Genomic DNA, 23,721 nt, shown 5'->3' with positions numbered 1-23,721 from the left:
ACCAAGGTTCTCTTACAAACATGTAAAGAAATATATTTGATAATTGGATGACTTCTTAAAGCAGTTGGATAAAGTGGTTTTTCTTTGTTATTTATCACAGTCATAGGGAAAAATACAAATCTGTGTCAAAATGTCCCAGTTTTCTATGTGAATAATTTTGAAAACCCACGCTTTGTATTCTTGAAATGATCTGCAGGTGTTTGGGTTTTGGTTTTCATTTTTGTTTTGATCATTTCCCCTTTGTTCATTTATGTTCTACAGGATTAATTTCTCCTGGATCTGTGTTGGTCTTTTCCCATTGGTTTGTAGATCCTTTTCAGCCGTGTTCACCTTTTTCCAATTTTCTAAGTTGCTGAGTTTTTTTTTTTAGTTTTTTTTTATTATTCTTAAGGGAATTAGTTGTAACAATAGAGTTTATTATATTTCATTTTGATGTAAAAAGAATACAGTAAAGACACTGTAGCCAGTTTTATAAATTTTAATAAAATATTGTCATACTTTGAATTTTAGTTTTCCACCAGGATTTACACAGAACATCAAAGTTTTTCACAAGGAACATATATAGCAGCTGCTTTTGGATGAGTGCTGCAGGTCAACATTAACAAAAGTCTATGGTAAATGTGGTCTACCTGTTAATAAAACATATATAATTTTTATATTTGCCTGACACAACAAGATGTTTTTCTTGTTGTGTCAGAAAACACAATAAGAAGAGCATCCCTCAGCCAGTCTTCCACAGACTCTGTGACCTTGTTATTACCCTCTTTAAGACCAGGCCACACAGAGACACTGTCTGTGAGAACACGCACACATGCGTACACGCATGCACACACACACACACACACACACACGCGTACAGCCTCTAACTACCCTTCAAAGTGGAAGCAAAAGAGTGGTTGCCATGGAAACTGTTGTGTCACCTAACCTACTTTTGCATGAACGAAAGACATTGGCGAATGAAAGAGAGGAGGTGTGTGGTGTTGGCACCTGAGAACGGAACCTTTCCCATCCCTGCCCTTTCATAGTTATCACACACACACACGCACACACACACATACACACACACACACGTACATTATATTAATTTGTTATGCATTTAATTTTTCCCAAACTCTTTGTAATGAGAATGATATGGGGTTATAAAACATTTGTATGCACAAAGACTAAGACAGACAAACATAAAAAGTGTACTTTTAGGAAAAGAGAGCTTTTACTTCTTCTCTTTTTATATGCATACATTTCTACTATTATGTTCCCTCAGTATATTTCTTGGTGTTTATCATTTTTTCTCGGTATTAACTTTGAACAAAAGGTTCAGTACAACTGAAGCTGCATTGCTTTGCCTGAGAAAGCTGACAAATAGCATTAGATATTCTTGATCATTTTCTCCAACAAGTATTTCCCAAGGAAACCTGGCATCTGACGAATAATGAGCAGTTGTACAAACAATGATACCATTTCAGTCCATTAAGCAACACAATTTGGAACAGAAGTCTTAAAACTCATGAGACTACAACTTTATTATCTTGCCAACAGTGGAGGACTATGTGCAGCACTCAATAATCACATTACAAGATGAAGGAAAACACAATTAAGCTGGAAAAATTTTAGTCCTTTCAGCAGCAAGAGTGATACTCACGCATTGTTTTGACTGGCAGTGGTGAGTTTCAAGGAGTTCGCCTGGAAACTGGTGGGTCGCTGGTTTGATTCCTGCTCTGTCTGCTTCTGCTGGGCAAGACACTTCAACTATCTTCCATTTTGGAGTTGGGAAAAAGGGCAGATGCTGCGATATGACAGCCTCGTTTCTGTCAGTCTGAATTGTACATAGATGTATTGGATTTTTGTGGAAAACCAGATTCCCTCCACTTCTTATTTATCCAGCGCTGTGTTGATTTATCATGATAAAATGTTTAAAAATTATTTGTTATACATTATGTTCAGTGCATGTCCTGTATCATTAAATTATAATAAGTGCATTAACAACAGATGTTGCTCCAAACTCAACATGCGTGCCAGTTAAACAGTACGCATCGCTTTATAATCGCATTGCATCCTACGGGAATCCTTTTGCTTACCTTTGCTGAAATGGACTACAGGGAATTTTCATCCAGTAATATTTTTTGTTGTGCACCTCTCATCAGCTGCACTCATTCTGAATCACTGGCTGTGGAGAATTGTACTAGGCAGGTGAAACACGGCGAGTGCAAAAGACATGAGTGGGAATGATAGAGAGAGCGAACAGAGGAGGGCGATGCGCACCGTGAGTGTGGGCCTGCTGCCAGCGCTCGTGGGCCGCTGCAGCAGTGAGCGTTCGACAGCGAGCGCTGACAACAGTAACTCGCATGCTTTTAATGGCTGATCTGTTGTCATGTTGCTATGTTATGCAGCTAAAAATAAAACAAAATCCTTCCCCAAAAATGACTTGGGTTTCTGCAAATAAAATAAGAGAGGTGCTCTTCTTCCAGGTGAGATGGAAAAGTTCAAGGAGTATTTAAGTCCCCCCCCTGCCTCCACTGGCTCTGGGACTGTAATACATTTGTAAGTCCAGTCCCTGCATGGTTGTTCTGTAATTATGCCTCAGCATTGCTGAGAATTTAAGTTATTCAAGTTCAGAACTGAAATAAAGGTAAAACAAGTATCTGAAAAGGTGTTGAGCATGTGTTAAGGCACCTCAATCACACCGAATTACAGACTTTGAGTAAGGTACTTGAAAACATTCTTTTCTTTAAGCCTTTCAGAGATGGATGTTCTGGTATGCTTGTGGATCATCATTTTTGCTGCATAATCCAAGTTTGGTCTAGTTTTATGGCTTTTGTAACAATTTCCAGACTGATAGATACCAAAGACCTTGTTTGTCATTTCTTGTTGAGATCTTTCAGCATTTTAATCTACTTCAATTTGTCAGGTAGGTTTTATTCAAGTGATTTTATTCTGTGAGTCAGGCAATAATTAAGCCTAGGTGTGGTCAGCCAAACTTAACCATAGGAATGTGCAAACAGCAGGTAATTCACGGTTTAATAAAGGGAGAATTACATTATATTTTCACACTGGGACAAGTTGGGTTGGATAGCTAATGCTTCTTTAAAAATGGAATCATAATTTTAAAAGCTGTTTTTTAAAAAAATATATATTTTTTTAATAAGTTTGAGGATTTAAAACATTGACAATAGAGAAAAAGAGAAGAAACCTGTGAAGGTAAAAACACTTTTTCACCATAATGTAATAGTAAAAAGAGTCATCACAGCATCAATCAGCGAAACTTTAAAAACACTTGGCTTTAGCGTAGACAGTCGCCTCTTCTGTATACATAAGCTCCAGTGCGTAATCAACAGACAAGCTCCCTTCTCACTGTATGACTAAAGCAGTCCACCCATGGATTTTCATCGTGGGTGGTAAATAGCAGGCCCACCCCTCAACCAGGAAGGCGTCTTTATAAGTCTCTTTCTCTCTCTCTCACACACACACACAGACACACGCAGACACAGACAGACATTTGCCCTGATTAGTTCCTACCCCTCCTAAATATGGGAGCGTTGCAAGTCTGAACAGGTGGACGAGCAAAGCAGGGATATAGTCATGACTGTAAGCCAACCAACCACACACTGTCTTCTTCCCAACACATTAGAGTGCATTACTTCAACTCAATATCACTCTCATCATCTGCCAACAATGCCTTAACTTTAGCAGCAACACAATTATATTGTGAAATGTAGAGCTTTACATTATTGAGACTTATGAATTGGCAGTGATTTCTTTTTTTTTTTAGTATGTCTAGTTTTTATGGTAAACGTCCCCTCAAATCTTTAAGCGTCACCATTTAAACTGGGTTTGTCACGCTTGTCATCTTTCATTGTGTTTAATGAGAGAGTAATTTTTTTTTTCTCTTTTTTGGATTATTGTGACCCAAAATGTCAACACGTGTACATGGATTATGAAAAATAAATAAAAACACTGAAGAATAAAATGAGATCACAAGGGAGAAAACAATAGTTTCATTTAGTATATTACACAACTATAGTACCCTCCACAATAAAAACCAACCACCATATTAAAGTGATGTTTTTGTGTAGATTTTGGGACCTCGAACTTGCCAATCTTTGTTTTACTATTCATTATTTGCTTGAAAATCTTTTCTATAGATATGGGGAAGTTTAGGATAATTGTTATTTCTTATAACTATTTTCTGACTTATGAGATTCAACACACGCCCAGCATTGTTGTGCAGTTTTTTGTCGTCTTTCTCATTTCAAGGAGTAGCTAAAGGAAAGTGCCCTCTGTAAGCGTCATCTCAGCTCAGTAAGGTTACATTAACAGGATTTGTTAGGGGTGCTAACACATGTAAACATCAGGACTTTTGTTAAAAGAAAAAAAAAAAACATTTTAAACTGACCTCCACACAGAAGTGCTAACGATTATACAACTTTAATAGATGAATAATAAGTGATTCATCTTTTTAACACTTTTAACAGATCTTTATCAGGGATGCCAATGTTTTATTGACACTCAACGTTTTGCTCTAATAATCCTTAAACAGACTTGCAGTCATTGAATGGAGATGAAGTTATTGTTCTGATCATGTTTTTTTTTCTATAGTTACAGTGATTAATTTGAAATGGCAATTCAAACTAGGAGAATATTGCTATTATGAAATAATAGAAATGGTGTATATAGTTATTTTTTTCCACCCATCCCCTTTTCATATTTTGATTCTGACCACTGCAGAAATATTCACGATACTTTCACTGTGTAGTCTTGTAATTCCACCTCAAAACGGGATAAAAGGTCCTTTAATATCTGAAATATCTGACTGTGGAAAAGAAAAATTTGGGGATGAAGAAAATGCTTAGGGACCTTGAGGGATGCCCGCCAGGTGGCGCAACAAACTACTCTTTTCGCCGAAGTCCTCAGTTGTTTTTGGTTACTAAGGTAATCAATAGGATGTCATCTTCTGTCACACAGCGAAAAGGAAGAAGGCTTAGACCGTAATTGAAACGAAATCCTTTTATGTTACTTATGTTAATAAACATTGTGCATCGCGCTGTTTAATGGAGACAAAACCAAACTGGGCAAAAACTGCACATTTTATTTACATTTTACTGCAAATATCTGAAGACTAGGATGTGTTATGGTCAGATTGGACTTTGAGCAGGTGAGACTGGTGTGACACCAGACTCGTCTTTTTGGACAGTTTGTGCGCAAAAACATCAATTGGCGTTAATCACTGATGGGCTGTGGAGCTGCCCGCCGCATGCATGCGAGTGATGGTTTTAGGGCTTTCTGCCTCGGGTGCATGAGCGCGCACGCCGCAATTGTTGATGGGCGCGCGGAAAATGATGATGAGAGCGTGACCTCACCGCTTTCTGCACAGCTGCTGGAGAGAAGAGGAGGAGGAGGCAGTGAGAAACAGAAACACGCTGAGGGAAACAGACGGAGACCCAGAACAGCGGAGAGCACTCAAAACACACCAGGAGCTGCGTATTGGCAAAACAAACAAAAAAAAAAAAAAAAAAAAAAAGTGGGGGGCGGGGGGGGTCTGGACAACATCGAGGTGCGTCCGTGGGCACCTTCCACACCACCCGGGTTCACCTCCCAGAATGTTCTGTTTTCCCCAGAAAAAGTCCCTGCGGCGCATCCACGCACACTGAAGCCCAGATGCTCACCCTCTCCGCCGACATGGACGACTCTTCGTCGCTACTGGATCTGCTGGAGTGCTCGGTGTGCCTGGAGCGCCTGGACACCACGGCCAAGGTGCTGCCGTGCCAGCACACCTTCTGCCGCCGTTGCCTGGAGAACATCGTCAGCTCCAGGAACGAGCTCCGCTGCCCGGAGTGCCGCATCCTGGTGGACTGCGGGGTGGACGACCTGCCGGCCAACATCCTTCTGGTTCGCCTCCTGGACGGGATCAAGCAGCGGCCGCAGCGAGGGAGCGCAGGGGGAGGAGGAGGAGGTGGCAGGCAGTCTCTAGCCGGAGGTTCGCTGCAGGGGTACGCAGCCGGGATATCCGCCTCCCCTCCGGGAACTGCAATTAGAGAGCTGCCCGTGGCCACCAGGAGCTCCCCTGTCAAGGTTGGTCACTTTCCGTTCATGCACGAAATCTGCTGGTTTGACGAAAGCCGGATATCTTGTACATAAAACACGAAACCCAACTTCATGGACTTCACACCGTAGCAGCAGAATTCGGTTGAACAAAGTTTTTGAACAAGCAAATCCGTCACTGTTCTAAGCAGCAACTGCTGCAGAGTGTCTCTCAAGTAGGATGTTGAAAAACAGAAGTTCATGAGAGGCTTCAACTTGAAAAACAGACTGTTGGAATGATGGGAAATCCAAAGTCTTGCAAAGTACATCGTAGACCTCCACATTGTTCAGATGCTGCTACATTCACAAACATTCGGTGTGTGCCATTGAGATTTTATGTAGTGGATCATGCTTAGCTGTGAAGTGTAAGGAAAAGGATCCACACTTTTTGATCTAAATGTGACGTATAGGAGAAAAACATTATGTTGAGAGGGAAATTTATGCTACACATCTCCCTGAACACATCAGTAAGGCATGGTGTTAGCAGCGTCATGGTGAGGGGATGCTTTTAACGGAAACAGAGAAGCTGATCACAGCCAATAGGATGATGGACGATGCAGGGGAACACTGGAAGAAAACCCATTAGAGGCTACAAAACACTAGAAACTGCTTAGAAAAAACTAACAAAGAAGCAAAAAAACATACATCCAGAGGTTCAATAGGAAGTTTCAGATGAAGACTGTCAAAATCCAGGCCTTGACCGTCAGTGTCCTGCAACGTTTAGATGTATTCCAGCTCCATCACATAACTGAGTGAAACGGCATATTGGTCTCCTGAGCGTGTATTAATTACCTCATTATTCAATTCAGATAAGTTTAAGCAGGGACACCTCCAAATGTAATTAAGTAAATACTTATTTATGTTGCAGCTTTTAAGATAAAGATCACAAAGTGCTGGCCAGAAGAAAAGAAAAGATTAGTGGAAATCGCATTAAGATGTTAATGGTCCATTCAAAGTCCAGATCTACATCCATTTGGGAATTTACAGTATCTTACAAAGAATGGTACACAATTTCAGTTTTTGAAACACAAAGCCGGTAAAGACATAACCCAAAATACCTGGAGCTGTAATTACGTAAATGTATTGACTTGTAAAGGCTGACTGGAAATGACACATTAAAAAAAAATATATATATATAAAAAAATAGAAAAGCATGTAGCATTTTTCTTCCACTTTGCATTATAACATTATTTTTGCCTGGATGAAACTGAACTAACCTGAAAATCAGAATAAGGCTTTTCTGTAAGGACGGACCGAAAAGGTCAGTGTCAGTGTGAGGTTTTATTTCCCACACTCAGACAGAGTGGAGTGGGAGTCATGTTTACTTCCTGTGCAGTGCAGCCAGCGCATTGTCTTGTGGCTGTGGCGTATTGGAAAATGTGGCATGTTGAAGAATGTGGCTGCAATGTGGCAATGAGACGGCACAATGTGATGCGAGCAGCATTGAGCTGCAAAAATGTTGATTGCTACTTTTATCTTTAAGAACAAGTTAGGTTCTTGTGACGAGGTAGAAATACTTCTGGTCATTGATCGTATTTGCCAGTGACAATAATGGCCTCTGATATAAAGCTAAAAGGAGCAAAAGATTATTAATTTCTCACTCCAACAGTGGGAGCTTTGCAAATTGTAAATAGTGATTCACTGATCGATTGGATTGTCCAATGTTTTCCATCGTTGACGATCACCAGATCAAATCCAGAAAATTCTGATTTTTTTTAGTACCAAAAAGTCCCATAATTTTCAGACTGTGAATGCAGTAGTGTGTACTTTGGTTATTTATTTATTTATTTTAAATTTCAATAGAAATCTCTCAAAAGCCAAAAGCTATGCAATATTTATTTTGAATCATATGTTAGGTTAATGTTGGATATATAACATGTTTTTTGTTTGTTTGTTTGTTTTAATCTTTTTGCGCTGAAAAAAATGAACCAGTGAAAACCTAAGTTGGCATGAAAATTTGATTTGAAGAAAACAGGAAGCCCAGAAAAAACCTGATCTGTGCATATTTGGTTGTTTTTTAACAACAAAAATCATTAGATAGATAGCATTCCAGAAAGCCCACTAAGTTTTTGTTGTGATCCAGTGAGTGGGAAATGAACTGTTTGCCAAGTGAAGGCATTGTCTCTAGCTTTCTTACCTCTGAGTCCTGCTCTGTAGCAGTCTTATCAGGCATGCCAGTCATTGACTGAAGCAGTGTAGCGCTGTAGTGTGATGAGGTGCAGCAGTAAGAGTCATTCATGAACAAAAATCCAAACGGAATTTTAGTTTTGCTCATAAAAGTAAAATGAAAACCGAAAAACAATATTTGAAAAGGTTTTAGCCGTTGATCCGCACTTCTTTTGAGTTTCAAGCAGATTGAATATACAGTTAAATGTTATTCAATAAATTACAGCAAATGCAATCACAAGTCAGCTTTGCAGATTTCTTCTAATTGCCCTGCTAATTGCTAAATTGCTTCACATGTTTATTTCCAACCTCACTTTCCTGTGTGATCTATTATCTGCTTCTGTGCCATTCCCCACACTGAAAACTTGACAGCAGTAAAAAAAAAAAAAGCTTCATAAAATAGTGTGTAACTGTTACTATGTATTTGAGACTTGAGCTGTTGTAAGATGGTAGAAGTCCAGTTGGCTGGTAGCTTCAGCCTCTGGTACTGTTGCATCTGGGTTTATATTAGGAAGATAATATGGGAGTTATTTACTGTATGTAAGATAATAGCTACTTATAACCTTTTAGCATAACCCCACTTCAGCAACGCTAAACAATCCTGATCATACATGTAAGTAACAAAATCTACTTAATGCAGATTGATGTCTTCGTTGGCCTGTTCTTATTTTAGGGCCTCTTCAGGAAGCACTCTGGTGTGGACTTGGATTTTATTGCATCACTCACAAGTGTACACACATGCCTATAACCCAGTGACCCCTCTGCAATGGCCTGCAGTCCCTTTTCCCAAGTCTCCTCCAGGCACTCTCAGGACCAAAGCTTCAGGATAAAAGTGTAAATTATTCTCCCCTTAAGTGTGTAGTGTGTGTGCCCATGCATTCTGCTTTGTAGATCCCGTTACACACAAAGAGCAGGGATCTTTTTATAGGCGTTAACTCTGTTGTTGTGTGAAACACTCATCTAATATGGCTGCATATACAGACATAGTTCTTGAAGGAGTCAGACAGGTGAAAAACAGAGCACTCTGAATCAAGTATGAATGTTTATAGATGAGAATGGATGTGTTGCCATGGAAAGGGAAGCAGAGGAAAGGCATGCTGAGTCAGCAGCGTGAGCAGCAATTCCTCCAGCTGTGCTCTTTTACCCTCTACTGCAGATGCTGTGCTTTGACCAGTTAAAGTCTATCAAAGCAGCTAAAATCAAAATACCAATTTTACATGGTTAATTTTGAATTTAATCTAGTCTTTTCTAATGTCAGTTAGTATGTTCACTTGTATATTAAAGTCATTTGTGCTTTGCTGAGTCAAGTTTGTAGTCTTACATGACCACTAAAATACCTTCAGCACCTTTTTCAATTACTGATATTGACATTGCATGTGAGCTTTTCTCTCATTTTAATGTGAATGAGTCAATGATCAGAGTTCTAATATATTGCATTTATGGTCTACAAGTTCAGATGATATATTTAATGTATTATGCAGTCAACATTTTATACAAGCAAGAGAGCAAAGAAAATAGAAAGAATTGCTGTGGGGCTAAGCAGAGTTGTCAGATGCTTGTCCTCCTGAGATGATGGAGTGTTTGAGGTATGTGAGTGAAAAAGGACCTTAACACACCAACCTTACAAGTGTGAGGCAGGAGGCAAAAAATTCAAAGTGCATCCAGTGTAAGTGGGATCCTGTGGTTTCATTCCACTTTCAAGGCTCCTGTGTGTAGCAGGGGTCACAGAGCAAAACTATGCAGAAAGCAATCACAGAAGCTGCTAATGCTGCTCAGAAAATCAGCTTTGAGCTAAATGAGATAGACATCAGAGCAGATCTACTGGACAGTCAAGATTATGATCAAGAGTTATACACTTCTGATTAACTCAGGTTTGGCTTTATTTCTGGGGTACCTTGTAGCAAAGATCAAGTGGCTTTGCCTGGATAGTTACCTGAATAAATATTTACTGTTGCCCTACAAATGCATTCATGCATATATTCCCATTTTTGTCAGGTTACAAACACAAACCTGAATGTGGTCTATTGAGTATGTATTAAGTACCATGCTGCATAATTGTGAACCTTTGTCCATACTAATTAGCAAACTTGTTTTAGCTCAGTGTGCCTGAATGGAGTAGCAATTTTCTAATATGACCAAACATTCTCAATTTATTTAGAATGAATATGAGCTTTGACTGAGCCGTTCTAACACATGAACACAATTTGAGACAAAAGGTACCATAAGGTTGGTGTGTTGCAATGACAGTTATGTCTTGGAATAAAAATACACAAATTCGTATTGCACTTTATTACAAACGTAGACCTAACAATGGGGGGCAGGGGGTTCAGAAAATAAGAGGTTTAATTGGAAAAAAAAAGTTCAATCTTACCAATAAAGACAAATAAAATCTTTAACCACTTTTGGCATGCAGAGAAAAAAAAATGCATTGTACTTATGTAGTCAATATTTATCATTTTTTAAAGAATTATGAAGTACTTTTTTGATGTTCTATCATATAGAATCTCACTAAAGTGCATTAAAGTTTGTAGTTGAAGTGAGAGAGTTGAACAATTTCAGGAATTATGGAGGCTTTTTCAAGATGCATGGCGGCAACATCATCCTCTTGTCTTTTCCAAAAAAAGACTTTGCTCAGTTCTATTCAGCACAAGGTATTTTGTCAATCTCAGTATTCCTAGGGGCAACACGTAGTTTCTGTTAACAGATGGGGCTTTATTTTATTCTGATGCCAGCAGCTCATTGTTTTTATTTCTGACAGCCTGGGGGTGTGTTTGTTTGTGTCTTAGCTGTCAAGCCTGAAAACCTGTTACTGGATTTTAGTAAAATTTGATTAAGTATTAACCCACAATCTTGTGATGAAGTTATTTTAGGTGGAGCATGTTTCAGCATTTTGTCTGCCTTCCCCCCCTATATCGCTGTGTCCTCTGTGTCTGCTGCTCACATGGTTTCTGTCGGCAAACTGTGAAATATTTAGCACTGACATAACACATTTCAAGACCAATAACTTTCAACAGAGGTGGATACTTTCAAAGCACTTTCCGGTTTGTGGATTTGTTTGGAGAAATGCTGTCATTGGCTGGCCTCTGATGAATGGAAAAAATACTGTGCAGTGTATTTATAGTGTACACTGTCATGATCTAACTTTTTCCCTGTACTGTGATGGGGTAGAGTTTATTTTTGAACAATGTGTTGAAATTCTTCTTATCCCACAGTGCTACTAACAAAATCAGCAGACAATAATAACACTCCCCTGATAAAGCTTGGTTTGGTTTTTTACTTGCAGATTGCTTTTTGCTTTGCAAGTATTTGGCCCTGTGGAGTCTGTTGAGTGAGAATCCTAAGGTTTACACAATACATCTTTTATACCAATATGAGTATAACAGATCCCTGTTGGACAGAGACTCTTGGAGTTTTTAAAACAACTATTTCAGTAAATAAAAAGAAAAAAAAAAAGGTTTTCAAGTGCTACGGTGTTGGCAGATAATTTAAAACAGACATACTGCAAGACTTGTCATGATTTTGGGAGAAAAGGAAATACATTTTTTTCTCAGAAGTCAAACCGTTAATTTTTTTATTTGGAAGGGGAATACAGGAAAAATGAACTGAACGTACTGTCGTGATCCGAGTGGAGAAACGTAAAGTTTCTCATCAAATCTAACTTCAAAATGGTTGTTGCATGTAGCCTAATGACAGATGTATATTATGCAAAATTCTTACATTCAACAATTTTGCATTGGAAGAAATCTTTCACTTTGTTTCATAGTGTTAAACACTTTATAATTATAGCAGCTAATAAGATCGAAAATTCAGAAGACAGAGCAGATCCAGAACTCCTTAACGTATCTTTTGTACAGTGACAAAAAAAATCTGTATTTTTAGATCTCTTTGCTGGCATCCACAAGTAGAAATTTGCAACTCTTCCATCTTAATGCAGTCATGTCAGCCCTAGTCTCAGTATCAGTGAGGAAGATAAAGGGATTGATTCCTGAGATGCAAACACTCTTTTGTCAACCAATCAATGTCAGAGACAAAGTATCATTGTGAAGTGTTCAACCTGTTTTTCTGTTCATGTTGCAATACAGCAGTTTGTCCCAGAGATTCCAACCCTTCCCCTTGATCTTCTCCCATACCTGTATTTACCTGAGGTTGACATGGCAACGCCCGAGGTAGCCACAGCAGCAGTGACGCCACCTGCTTTCATCTCCAGAGTGAGACATGGCTTTGCACTGTCATTCCCAGTGATTAGGCGGGGGTTGTAAAGTGGACATAGTCTACTTCAGATCCCTGTAATAATCCTTTGAACCTGGCGCATTCTAGTTTAGACACAATACAGAAGGAGACGAGACACAAAGCCTTACCTCAACTCGTGATTAACTATATCCTCGTGAGCATAAGTTGTTTTCATTAAATATCAACGTCCTCAACACAATCTGTGCTACCACAAGCATTTTTCTCCTCCTTTATCGACATAGACACGGATTCTCCTTTGAAATCTGCTTGCACATTCATTCACCGGGTAAACAACTCAATATATTTCTTGTCACCACCTTTGCACTATTTGCTCACTTTATGAATATTTCACACCTTGGGCACAAACCCAGATAAACAGACACACACGTTTACTTTGTCTTTCCACTCATTTGTTTTGCTGCGTGTGTGTATTCACTCCAACACAGATGGTTACAAATGAGCACGCACTTTCGTAAACTCATGCTCTTCGCTTGCTTTACACATCCTCTTTCTCTTTCCAAGTGCAGGAATGTTTTTAATTTTAGTGTGACCACATAATGATCTCCTCCAACACACATCTTCCTCAGTCACTTTCAGTCACACACATGATTATGTGTTTGCTGCCATTTAAAAATTGTGTTTTGTGCCGCTTGGGACATTGATGTTGTTTTCTTTTATGTGCATCTGTAAAATCTGTAAGTGTTGCTGTTCTAGTAAAAATTCCTTCCCTTCTGTGCTCAGACATTTGCTTCCCAGTCCTGTGCAAAAATCCACAACCTGTGGAAGATTGCTCTGAAAAAGTGGGGTACAAAATGACCGAAAAGCTCCAAATGTACAAAAAGGCAATGAAACAAAATGACCAGAACCAAAATACAGGGTGAAATAAAAGACAACATGACGGTGTAGAGGAATCCGTTTACTTTCATGCCTTACTTTCTTTGTCTTACTCAATTTCTAACAACCTAATTGATCTAAAAATAGCTTCGGTAACTTAGGAGTCTTCTTCCTTCTGTAACAACCTCAGTAGGATCGTTATTAGAGTGATCCGTTATGGCTTAGTTGAAGTGCATTCGTTAAATAGAAAAAGATACAATTTTCTGTCCAGTTACCTCATCACTGGTCAGGTTAAAAAAACATGATATTGCTGCAATTAACTGCCATAGAGAAAACCACTATGACATGTTTTTAGTAAAATTTAAGACTGGCTAGACAAGGGTTCAACAAAAATATAGACCTGAGGGGCTGGTGTCCTGCAACTTTTATATGTGTCTGTCGTTTTGTGGCATGAGGTTGTTTGCGTCTAAATCCTGCATCCATCACCTAATTAATGTAGGTGTGAAACTGGACAGAGGTGGATTAGGTAGGCGGCAGGGCGGTGGATAAAGACAGCTCTGTAGGCAAGAAGAAGGTGTAATGATTTTGTGTGTCTAGTCTTGGGGGTTGGTGTACAATAGGTGTTAAAATCCAAACAAGCTTTCAAGCTTGACTGCTATTCCCACGGGAGTACCCAGTTGCACAAATACACACATGGCCACACACAAACACATTAGGTTAGGGGTTAACAACCCCCCAGCCTTCACTCCCAGTCTTTTGGTTACTGTGGAGATAGAGGTGAGAAGTCACTGGTCAGTAGTTGAACCAATATTTGACAGACGAAATGTGTCATGATTAGAGATACACCAAACAGATTTTTACTGGCAGATTTTAAGGTCTGATTTTGTCATTTTTGTATTGTTTAAAAGACTATGAAACTGATTTTATAACCTTTTTTATAATTTAATATTTTGCATACATTGAAACAAAAAAAAATGTGCAGGTCTTATGTTAGAGGTCAAAGTTTAGGTGTTTACTATTAGTTTACCATTATATCTGGGTACTTGGATGTTCTTATGAGGCATATTAACATCTATTCACCTATTTATCATTCTTGGGAAATCCTGCATTAAAAATTCAGCATTTATTTGTACTTTTGTTCTTCATATAATTGTACAGCTCTTGTAAAACATATGAAATCCTGGCCATTTTCTTTTGATAAGTGACATTCAATTTGTGATCCTTAAACTATTCACCTATTTGCAAATGTTTCTATGGAAACTCTTTTTCTATCATTATTTTCATAAAATATTCAAAAGAAAGTGGACCTTGGGATGCTGAAATACCTGAGTGCAATGTTACTTGACATGGTATCTGCTGGTGTTTGCAGAGAAACCAGTTTAGGACTGTCATTAATTTCCTAGGCACTGATTGGCTGTACCCCCAAGAGCAGGGGCGAGGAAGATTATAAATGTTAGCTACTGCAATTTTATGAGGTTAGAAACTGTTGTTGGACTTGCAAGCCTCTCTCACAGTCTCTGTATGTCAATTATGAATACTATGCTTATTATTCAGTTTCATATTTTAGGTAATAGATGCAGCTGCTTCACTATAAAATCCCATTAAATGATTCACTCTACATTTTGTTCTTGAGCAAATCTCAAGGCCACATCAAATCTGGAGGTCCATAGATATTTACCGTAAAGCTTGGTGGCCTCAGCCCATTGTCGACCTTATGATCTGCTAACACCTCTCTGAGATTTTACATGGCTTCCCAATTTGAGGCTGAGCTGCTTTCGTTCCCCATTGCTTCCACTTTGTTATAATACCACTGGCATTGCACAGATGGCACCTAATCATGGTACTATGTTGGCATTGACTGGACCTCTAAAAGCATCCCCTTATTTCACTAATGTTTTCGGAGGCAGCCTTCATGCTAAGGTGCTGGACTTTATAATCTCGTATCCATGTAAGTAAACATAACTCCTGAATTTAAGAGATTAGATTGGTGACCAAAGATCTTTGGGTGTGCCAATTAAAAAACATAGTCAGATACATGACAGGAGAAAGCTTTTCTTGTGAGTCTTATTGTGCATTGCATAATCAATTACAGCAGCAGGTCTGACCAAGACGGTTCTGTCTTGGTCAAAAAGTACAGGTTAAATGATTTTTGGAATACACAGCTGTTAACCACAGGGGCAAAGTTCTTCCTGCTGCCACTGGAAGCTGTCACACTGTAAGATTACCCCAGTTGGTCTGAAAACAGTCTGTTACAACATGGGAAAGGTGTTACGAGAGATCCTTTGTGACCACAGTACTTTTTTTCCATTCTGTAAAGGCTCTTGCAACTCCTAAAGCACCATGCAGCGAAATGTGTGCGTAACAACAGATGAAGTTCCACTAGTGCAGCGCTCGAAGAAGTGGAACGGTTCTCTCGGGAGAGAGGTGTCGCAGAAACTCAAGGTGTTTCTCCAGGTGTCACACAGCGCAGCAGCATGTGCGTGTTTGTGCAGTCGTACCTCTCCCTGGTAATGTATTTCAATTCCTTTCTCTCATATAGAAGAAGTGTCTCTTCCACCTCCTCCTCATCTTTCTGTGCTATGGAGAGATGTTGAAATGCGCCCACTTTAGATTTGGCAGGAGACAGACTCTTGGCTAGAACTGAGTAGAGATATCACTGTGAGCGCACACGCACGCACGCACACACACTCCCACACACACATATGAAGAAAATTACAACATGGCAACAAACACAGGTCTTCTGTTTCATAAACCTGCTTTTCACACTCATAAATCTAAGCTTCAGTTCATGAAGTTTTGTTTTTGCAGGCACTTGCGCTATCAATTATTGCTCCTTTTTTTTTTTTAAATATAACCATATTGTTGTAAAAAAGTGAAGTGATGAAATCTTAAACTGGTGAAAGCAAAATTTTAAATATAAGGTACAAAATTATTGAATAAATCAATCATGTAACTATTCACAAAGTGACCCAGTAAAGTGTGCTGCAAGATGAGTCCTGTGCTTGACTAGGGTATTATTTTAATTTTTTTTCAGCGAATAAATGGTGATACTCTTCTCAAATGTTTACTGCATTCATAAAAATTACCTGGAGAGCTTGCGTACAAACATCTGCAGTTATTTTAGGACAAAGTCCCACAGTGTATTGTGTCTGCAGCACAGCTGTGATCGGTTTCCTCCCTTTCCGACATTTCTGTATGTTTTTGTGTATGCATAAATGTTACACGTGCATATTTTCACTGGCATGTATGTGCGTGCATACGTAGTGTTTGGTGGTTTATTGGTCGCATGTCTGTGCACAAAAGAGGACGTGTATAAATGCTTGTGTGCAAGGCTGTGTGAATTTCCCTGACTTTTAGAACCATGAATCCATGTGGCTAAAATCATAAAAACATAAATTTCCGGAGAAGGAAAGGATGAAAGGGCGCTTGTTTTAATGTGGTGAATTTTTTGGCTTCAGCTTTGCTATGGGTGTGTGTTTCTGTGTTAGAGGGATCTGGCAGTTTTCTCCCTTCAGGATACGGATTATGTAAGCAGAGAGAAGTGAGGTCAAACACCATCCTCCCTACGGCTGCGCTCTGTTTAGACTGGGAACAATGGGAGCAAGGGTATGAACAAACTCCTCTGCTCCTTAAATTAAAAAAAAAAAAAACTTACACTCTCCAGAGACTCTCAGCTGACTGCTGTTTTTCCAGCCAGTAGAGAGGCCTCTGTTTTTTCTCAGCCCCATAGATCTGACATTTATCTTGCCTGTTAAGCATCACTTTATTAAATAGAGATAGAGGAAGAGGAAAAGAGAAAGGGAATTTGACTTCCTGGACAAGAAATAGAATATGATTAAAAAAAACAAAAAAAACATGTATTTCAGTAATTACATTTTTATTGTCTAGATTGATTGCAGAGATCCCAAATGTTTTTATCTGTGAATTTTGATGATTCTGACTTGAAGCTAATGAAATCCCAATATCCAGTTTGCCATAATAAGATTTTTAACACAGAAATGCTGGCCTGTTTAAAAGTCCATGCACTCTGAGTACATATACTTGATACTGTCAGTGGTGTACTCAAATGTATTAATGGAAAGTTGAGTTGAAGGAAGAAATGTGGGAGAAAAAGATGCACAAGCAACTGGGATATGTGTGGCTTTGAAAAGATAGCCAAGCCCATTCATAACAGTGAATTTTTTTTTTGTTCATTTGGGTTTTAATTTATTTAATTCTAAATTATATTTTGGTTTGTAATTACTACACCTGTATTATTTTTATTTAGCACTAATTTATTCTTTTAAAAAAAACATCTTAATGGCTCTTTTTAGTTAGTAGTATATAACTGAGTAGTTTTGAAATTGTAGCTTGCAAGTAAGCTTATACTGGAGAACAACATTAAATATTTTCCAAATAAGAATAAAAAAGCTTTTATTAATACATCTATTAATTTGGAACTAAGGCCCATATTGTAACAGTTGTAATAGCCTTCTGTCTTCAGAGACAGTTTTGCATAATTTTCTGCCAAGTGTCCACGAGTTTCTAATTTCATCAAGGTAAAGAAAAAAAATCTGAAAGTTCTCAATGGGCAGCTCTGAAAAATAGTACAGGGCGAGGGCAAGGTGTATTTATCTGGCTCTTACTGTGACTCATTCATCAAGTCCACCTGCTGGAAACACTTAAGTTATTATGTGTGGGCATTATGAACAGCACAACTGAACACTGGCTGTGGTCCTGCGGCTGATTTTTATTGGTGCTGGCCTTAAAAAAACAAGAACATTTATAATATCGCTCTTGGCTGGAGGTGACTCAGACTTCATCATGTCGAATGCTGGGTTTTATTTTGTGCTTTTGTATTATAACTGATAAGCCCCCGCAACCTGATATTGGATAGGAGGAAGACGGCGGTTATATGGATGGATGAATTGAGTGGAGGATTAGGAAAAGGTGACATCAGTTTGGCTGCTAATTTTATTCCTGACCTGACATAGTGGTGAGAAATGCAAAACGTTGCATTATATGGGGAGGTGGAAGCGGTTATGCGGTTTATGTTCATGCTACCCATATGTCAACATAGCAGGGTTGAAGTAGTTGTTCACCAGAATGTTTTTAGAAGACAGAGCCAACTCCCCTGCCACAAATAACCCAGGGGTTTTTGGTAGCATTGCCTTTGAACTGACTTGGGTCAAAAGTTTTGGATATCCTCCCACAAGCTTCTCACAATTGTTTGCTGGAGTTCCAGCCCATTCCTCCTGATACAACTAGTGTAACTGAATTTTTTTTTTTTAGTCTGGGTCTCTCGCACCGAGCTACTTCGTAACATTTTTGGCTGTAGGTTTAGGGTTATTGCCAATTAGAATACCTATTTATGTGTAAGATTCAACTTCCTGGCTAATGTTTTTATATTTTGCTCCTATTTTTCTGCATGTTCTTTCCTCTTGATGGAATCTCTTTTATGAAGTGTACCAGATCCTCCTGTAGCAAAACAGCCCACAATATGATGCTGCCCACCCGTTTTTTTATTTTATTTTATTTTATTTTTTTGGAGTGATGGCTTCCTCCTTGCTGAGTGGCCTTTCAGGTCACGACAGTATAGGACATGTTTCACTATGGAAAATGTCACTTCTTTCTAGCTCCAGCCAGCATCTTTACAAAGTCTATCTGACTTTTTAAATAAATGAACACAGTACCTCCAAGCATTTAGAAATTGTCCCCAAGGGTCATCCAGACATGAACAATTCCCCCAACTCTCTTCCCGATGTCTTGTCTGATTTAGTTTGACTTTCTCTTTGTGTCAAATAAGAAAGCGTTGTTTTCAAGATATGACCTTAAACATACTTTTGATGCCTTAAACATACTCCCTGATCAAAATCTTAAGACCAGTCAAAAAATTGCAAGAATTTGCATTTTGGACTATTGGATCTTAAGAAGGTTCTAAGTAGAGCTTTTCAATGTTAAAGGAAAAATTCAGTGCAAGAGACAAGAACTTTTGAGCAGGGAATTTTCTGAAAACTGCCTTTACACTCAAACATGATTTTTTTCAGCTGATCAAAAGTTTAAGACCATAGTCTTTAAAAGCCAAAAGCTGTGCAAAAATCTGGATTCCATGTCATTTTCTGTCAAGTCTTTACACTGTCCCCGTATCTAAACCCAATTGAGAACATTTGGGGATGGATGGCCAGGGAAGTTTACAAAAAATGGACATCAGTTCCAGACAGTGGATGCCCTTCGTGAAGCCATCTTCAACACTAGGAGCAACGTTCCCATTAGCCTCCTGGAAACACTGGCATCAAGCATGCCTAAACGATCGTTTGAAGTCATCAACAAGAATGGTGGAGCTACTCATTACTGAGTCCTTTTTTTTTGACACTTTGATTTCTGTTTTGGGGTGTTTTCAGTTTTTTTTGAGCTATGGTCTTAAACTTTTGATCAGCTGAAAAAATCATGTTTGAGTGTAAATGCAGTTTTCAATTAATTCCCCGCTCAAAAGTTTTTGTCTCTTACGCTGATTTTTTCTTTTAACATTGTGAAGCTCTACTTAGAACCTTCTTAAGATCCATTAGTGCAAAATGCAAATTCTTGCAATTTTTTGACTGGTCTTAAGATTTTGATCAGGAATGTATCTTAAGGTCCACCTAAGTCATGACATAATCATTTAGCATTTTCTTCATTATTTTAAAATATAGTAACAATTCTGCATGTCAACTTTTAAGAAGGAAATCATATTCTGGCTGTTGCAGATAAATCTTTGTATTATCTTTTTTAGATGAGAGAACAATTAAGTTTTTCCTCCTTTGCCTTTCATGTGGCTACATTCTGATCATGTTGTCCTTTTAGCGCCACTGTAAATCTCTACAAGAGCACACTGTTGGACAGAACTAGGACTATCATTGCCTGAAGAGGAACTTGAATAAATAGCTTAGTAATTAATTAGTCACAAAGTACTTGGCAAGTGAAATATTGTCAGTGAAGCACCTTATATGCTGAATTATTTATAAACCCAACTGCACAAAGTGTGCATGTGTCCAGAAGCGCCCTTTATAAGTAGATGCTAATTTTGTAAGACGCACTGATTTTCCATTAAATCTTAACATCTGTATAGTGATAATTTGTCACATTGGGACGAATATTGACATCCTTTAAATTGAAAGTTATTACTCTCTCTGCTTGCTGAAGCATGGCTCTGTCCCGGTTTATCACTGTCACATCTCTGGTGCTTTCTTTTCTATTTTCCTGAGCTCACTTTATCATTCCTCTAATCGTTGCCTTTGACTGATGTTTGTCCACTTGGAGAGGGACTTCCTCAGAATGACTGCAGCCACTTCTCCACTCATCTCACCATTCATTCCTTTAAGCCTTCCTCTGAGAGTTTGGCCGCAGCACAGTCTCATTTCTGGCTCCCTTTGCCCAGTCGTGCCAGCTCTATTAAAACACTGTAGGTCATCATGTGGTTCTCTGGCAAAAGTTGAACATTGCTATGAATAGAAAATCAATTAGTTTGTCATGTATTACCCCTGTGTTGATAAAACAGTCTTGCAATGGGACTATTTAGTAGTATAAAATAGATAGGTTTTAATTTTATATTTAATATTAATAGAAATCCTGCTTATGTTTTTTTTTTTTTTTTTTTTTTTTTTAGGCCATCACTGCACTGGTAAAGGTTTTTTTTTTAATGATTATTATTTGGAGCCATGACTCATCTTGACTGTGACCTCATTTGTTGTTCTGTTACAATACATATATATTGCTGCATTGCTCTGCTTTACCCGTTTATTCTAGCTCTGCATGGGTTGTAGTTTTATCAGAAGTTCTTTGTCAGAAACCTGCAAGTTGAATCATTAGAAAACTGGATCAGTTTTTATTAAATTAGTGTCTTTTACAGCCCTTAAAAGCTAAAGGTTTACAAAGCCACAAAAGAGTTTAAAATTTGTAAAGTCAAAGGCCACATATCAACTTATTTTGTGAAGAAAAATATTTTTACAACTTATCCTTTTCGTTTCTGTTCAGGGTTTTAGCTAACAATAGCAATAAAATAGTAGTTAACACCAAGATGCTGCTGGTATGTTTCAGTGTTTGTGCTCCTGTTCTGACCAGCATTGTTCCTCTTATACATACAAATTGCTTTCAATCTAGAATCACCTACATTATATTAGTAAGAAATGCAAGATTTGTGCAAATAAAATTTTTCTTTACATATTTATATCATCTGTTGAATTTCACTGAGCTTCAGGAGTTTATTTTTTATTTTTTTTACAGGGCAATATTGTCTTACAATGTTTATCCTCAACACTTTATGATGTCCTAAAGAAATAAACACTGCTTTCCCATCAGATTGCTGCTGACAGTGTGGATAAAACGTTTGTTTTGGGCCAGGAAAATGTGTTTTAAATGTGCATGTACCTAGTAATAAACTGAAACGTTATGTTTAATACTTATATGGTATTAAGGATTTCAAGCTCCTTAATATACTATCCTTTTAATAAAGTGAAAACTGTATTTTTCACTAAGGTTTCAAAGGTGTAGAAAATGTCACACTCATTTAGTGCTACATTTGTGCGACACAGAAAACTGCGAGTTAAAAACCTCTCTTTAAAACAAAATGCCCTCATCAGAATTGACTGAGGACAGACAATTTACAAATTTCATTTTTGTCTATTTAATAAAATGACAAGAGCTATTAGAAAACCATTTGTAACAGTTTATAATTCCTGGTATACTCTGAAATAATTTCCTGGCGGTCTATGCTGAATAATGTCCCGGTACCACCAAGTGCCATCGTGTCCCAGAACCTTTTTATCTCAGGCAATCAAGACTAAAACTAGGGTAAAGCTGGGAGCAGTGACATTGTATGTGGATCATCCTTACTACTATGCATTTTCTCCTCCACGTCTTCAAAGAGACTTGCAATGGTTGTGATGGTGGCATTAATCAACTGGGTGAAAGTGTGCTCAACAGCCACAGGAGATAGAGGCAGTGCAACAAAACTGGGACAGTATTAGACCCCGCAGCCATAGCTTTCCCCTTTTCTTCCATAAAAACACATTCTCTCATACATTAACCCCATTTCGCTCCTCATCAACACTCCCTGCCTTTCTTTCACACCATCTATTGAATTTCTGTTTTCCATCATTTCTCCAGCGCTCCCTGTGCCGCAGCTCAGCTCGTCTCGGCTCAACAGTGCTGCTTGGTAACGTCACTGCCGTTGAAGTGTTAATTGCACATTATATTGGCAAACCCCTTGGAAAGGATTTAAAAAACAGAAGATGTAAGCGGCAGAGACAATTTATACAAGTAATTAGCTGGAAGATTACATGCTGGAAGACAGTTCAACATGATAATGCAAAATGACAGTGCATTATAAAATATGATCAAATCTTAATAAAATTTCTATTTTATTAACAAATTGTAGGCATCATAGGGAGAGCTATGGTACTATGTTAAGTCAGATGAAGCCACTAAAATACCATATCACACACTCGTGGAAATAAAGCTTGCCTATTGCCAAATAAATTACAAATGCTGGAATTACATTTGAGGCCTGGTATAATTATGCTATATTTCTACTGTAACACACAGGAACTGGGCATGGTTAGGAGGTAGTTTCATTAGGGGTGCAAATTGGTTTGGAGAGGGGAATTGAAATCTGCTGTTAGGGATTTATGCTGCTAGTGGAACTCTGTGCTTCCTTAAAAACATTTTTGTGGATGTTAAAAGTGGCAAGTGTATATTTTGTGGTAGTTTAACACAGTGAAAAATTGTTGGCTTGTACATGGTGATTGAGGCTACAGGGCGATGAAATGGTTTGCACTGTCGCCTTGCAGCACGAAGGTCTCGTTTGAATCTTGGCTTTGTCGGCTGTTTACATTGGAGAGTTTGAATGATCTCCCTGTGCAAGCTTGGATTTTGCCTAGTTACTCCAAAACCATGCATACTTGATTGGTTAGTGATTCTAAATCGGCTTTTAATTATTAAAAGCCGATTTAATAATTAAAATCGGCTTTTAATTATTAAAAGCCGATTTAATACTAGCGTGTATCTAGTACTGCGTGTACTAGATACACGCAGTAATTTTCTTGTTTACCCAAATAGTGAATAAAAAAAATTAACTTGGAACAGCAAACTGAGGCTACAGTTGACAAAGGGTAACTAAAAACTGGACAATAGCAGATTGGGAAATGGTTTCCTGGTCTGATGGTTCTCATTTTCAGTTGCAGCATTCAGATATGATAGCCAAAATTTGGTGGTGGTAAAGCGGATGCCCCATAAACAGAAATTGGTCTTCGATGTGGTTCAATTCCCCAACTTGAGAACTTTGTTGTACGTTTCCCTTCCCTCTACTAGTAGCATTTTTCTTTTTTTTTTCTTTTTTTTTTTTTTAAAAACACCTTGTTTTAGTTTATGCCAGGAAGTAATCAATAAATGGGGTCTAATTCA

At 38.3% G+C, this 23,721-nt stretch overlaps 2 protein-coding genes across 3 annotated transcripts in view; one reads left to right on the top strand and one right to left on the bottom strand.

The window, feature by feature from the left end:
• Positions 1-5,746, bottom strand: part of edar (ectodysplasin A receptor) — a 49,501-nt gene extending 43,755 nt beyond the window's left edge. For both annotated transcript variants that reach the window (XM_007557129.2, XM_016673881.1), the window contains exon 1: positions 5,661-5,746. The gene's annotated coding sequence lies outside the window, so the exon portion shown is untranslated. The remainder of the gene's footprint in view (positions 1-5,660) is intronic.
• The window catches only part of LOC103141463 (SH3 domain-containing RING finger protein 3), a 102,012-nt gene continuing 82,357 nt past the window's right edge, over positions 4,067-23,721 (top strand). The window contains exon 1 of the mRNA XM_007557128.2: positions 4,067-6,066. Within this exon, the coding sequence (XP_007557190.1) occupies positions 5,653-6,066 (414 nt within the window). The 5' untranslated portion in view covers positions 4,067-5,652. The remainder of the gene's footprint in view (positions 6,067-23,721) is intronic.

This window comes from Poecilia formosa, unplaced genomic scaffold, assembly GCF_000485575.1.
Source record: "Poecilia formosa unplaced genomic scaffold, Poecilia_formosa-5.1.2 Scaffold84, whole genome shotgun sequence".
Classification (NCBI taxonomy): Eukaryota; Metazoa; Chordata; class Actinopteri; order Cyprinodontiformes; family Poeciliidae; genus Poecilia; species Poecilia formosa.
This window is presented reverse-complemented; position numbering and strand designations above follow the sequence as displayed.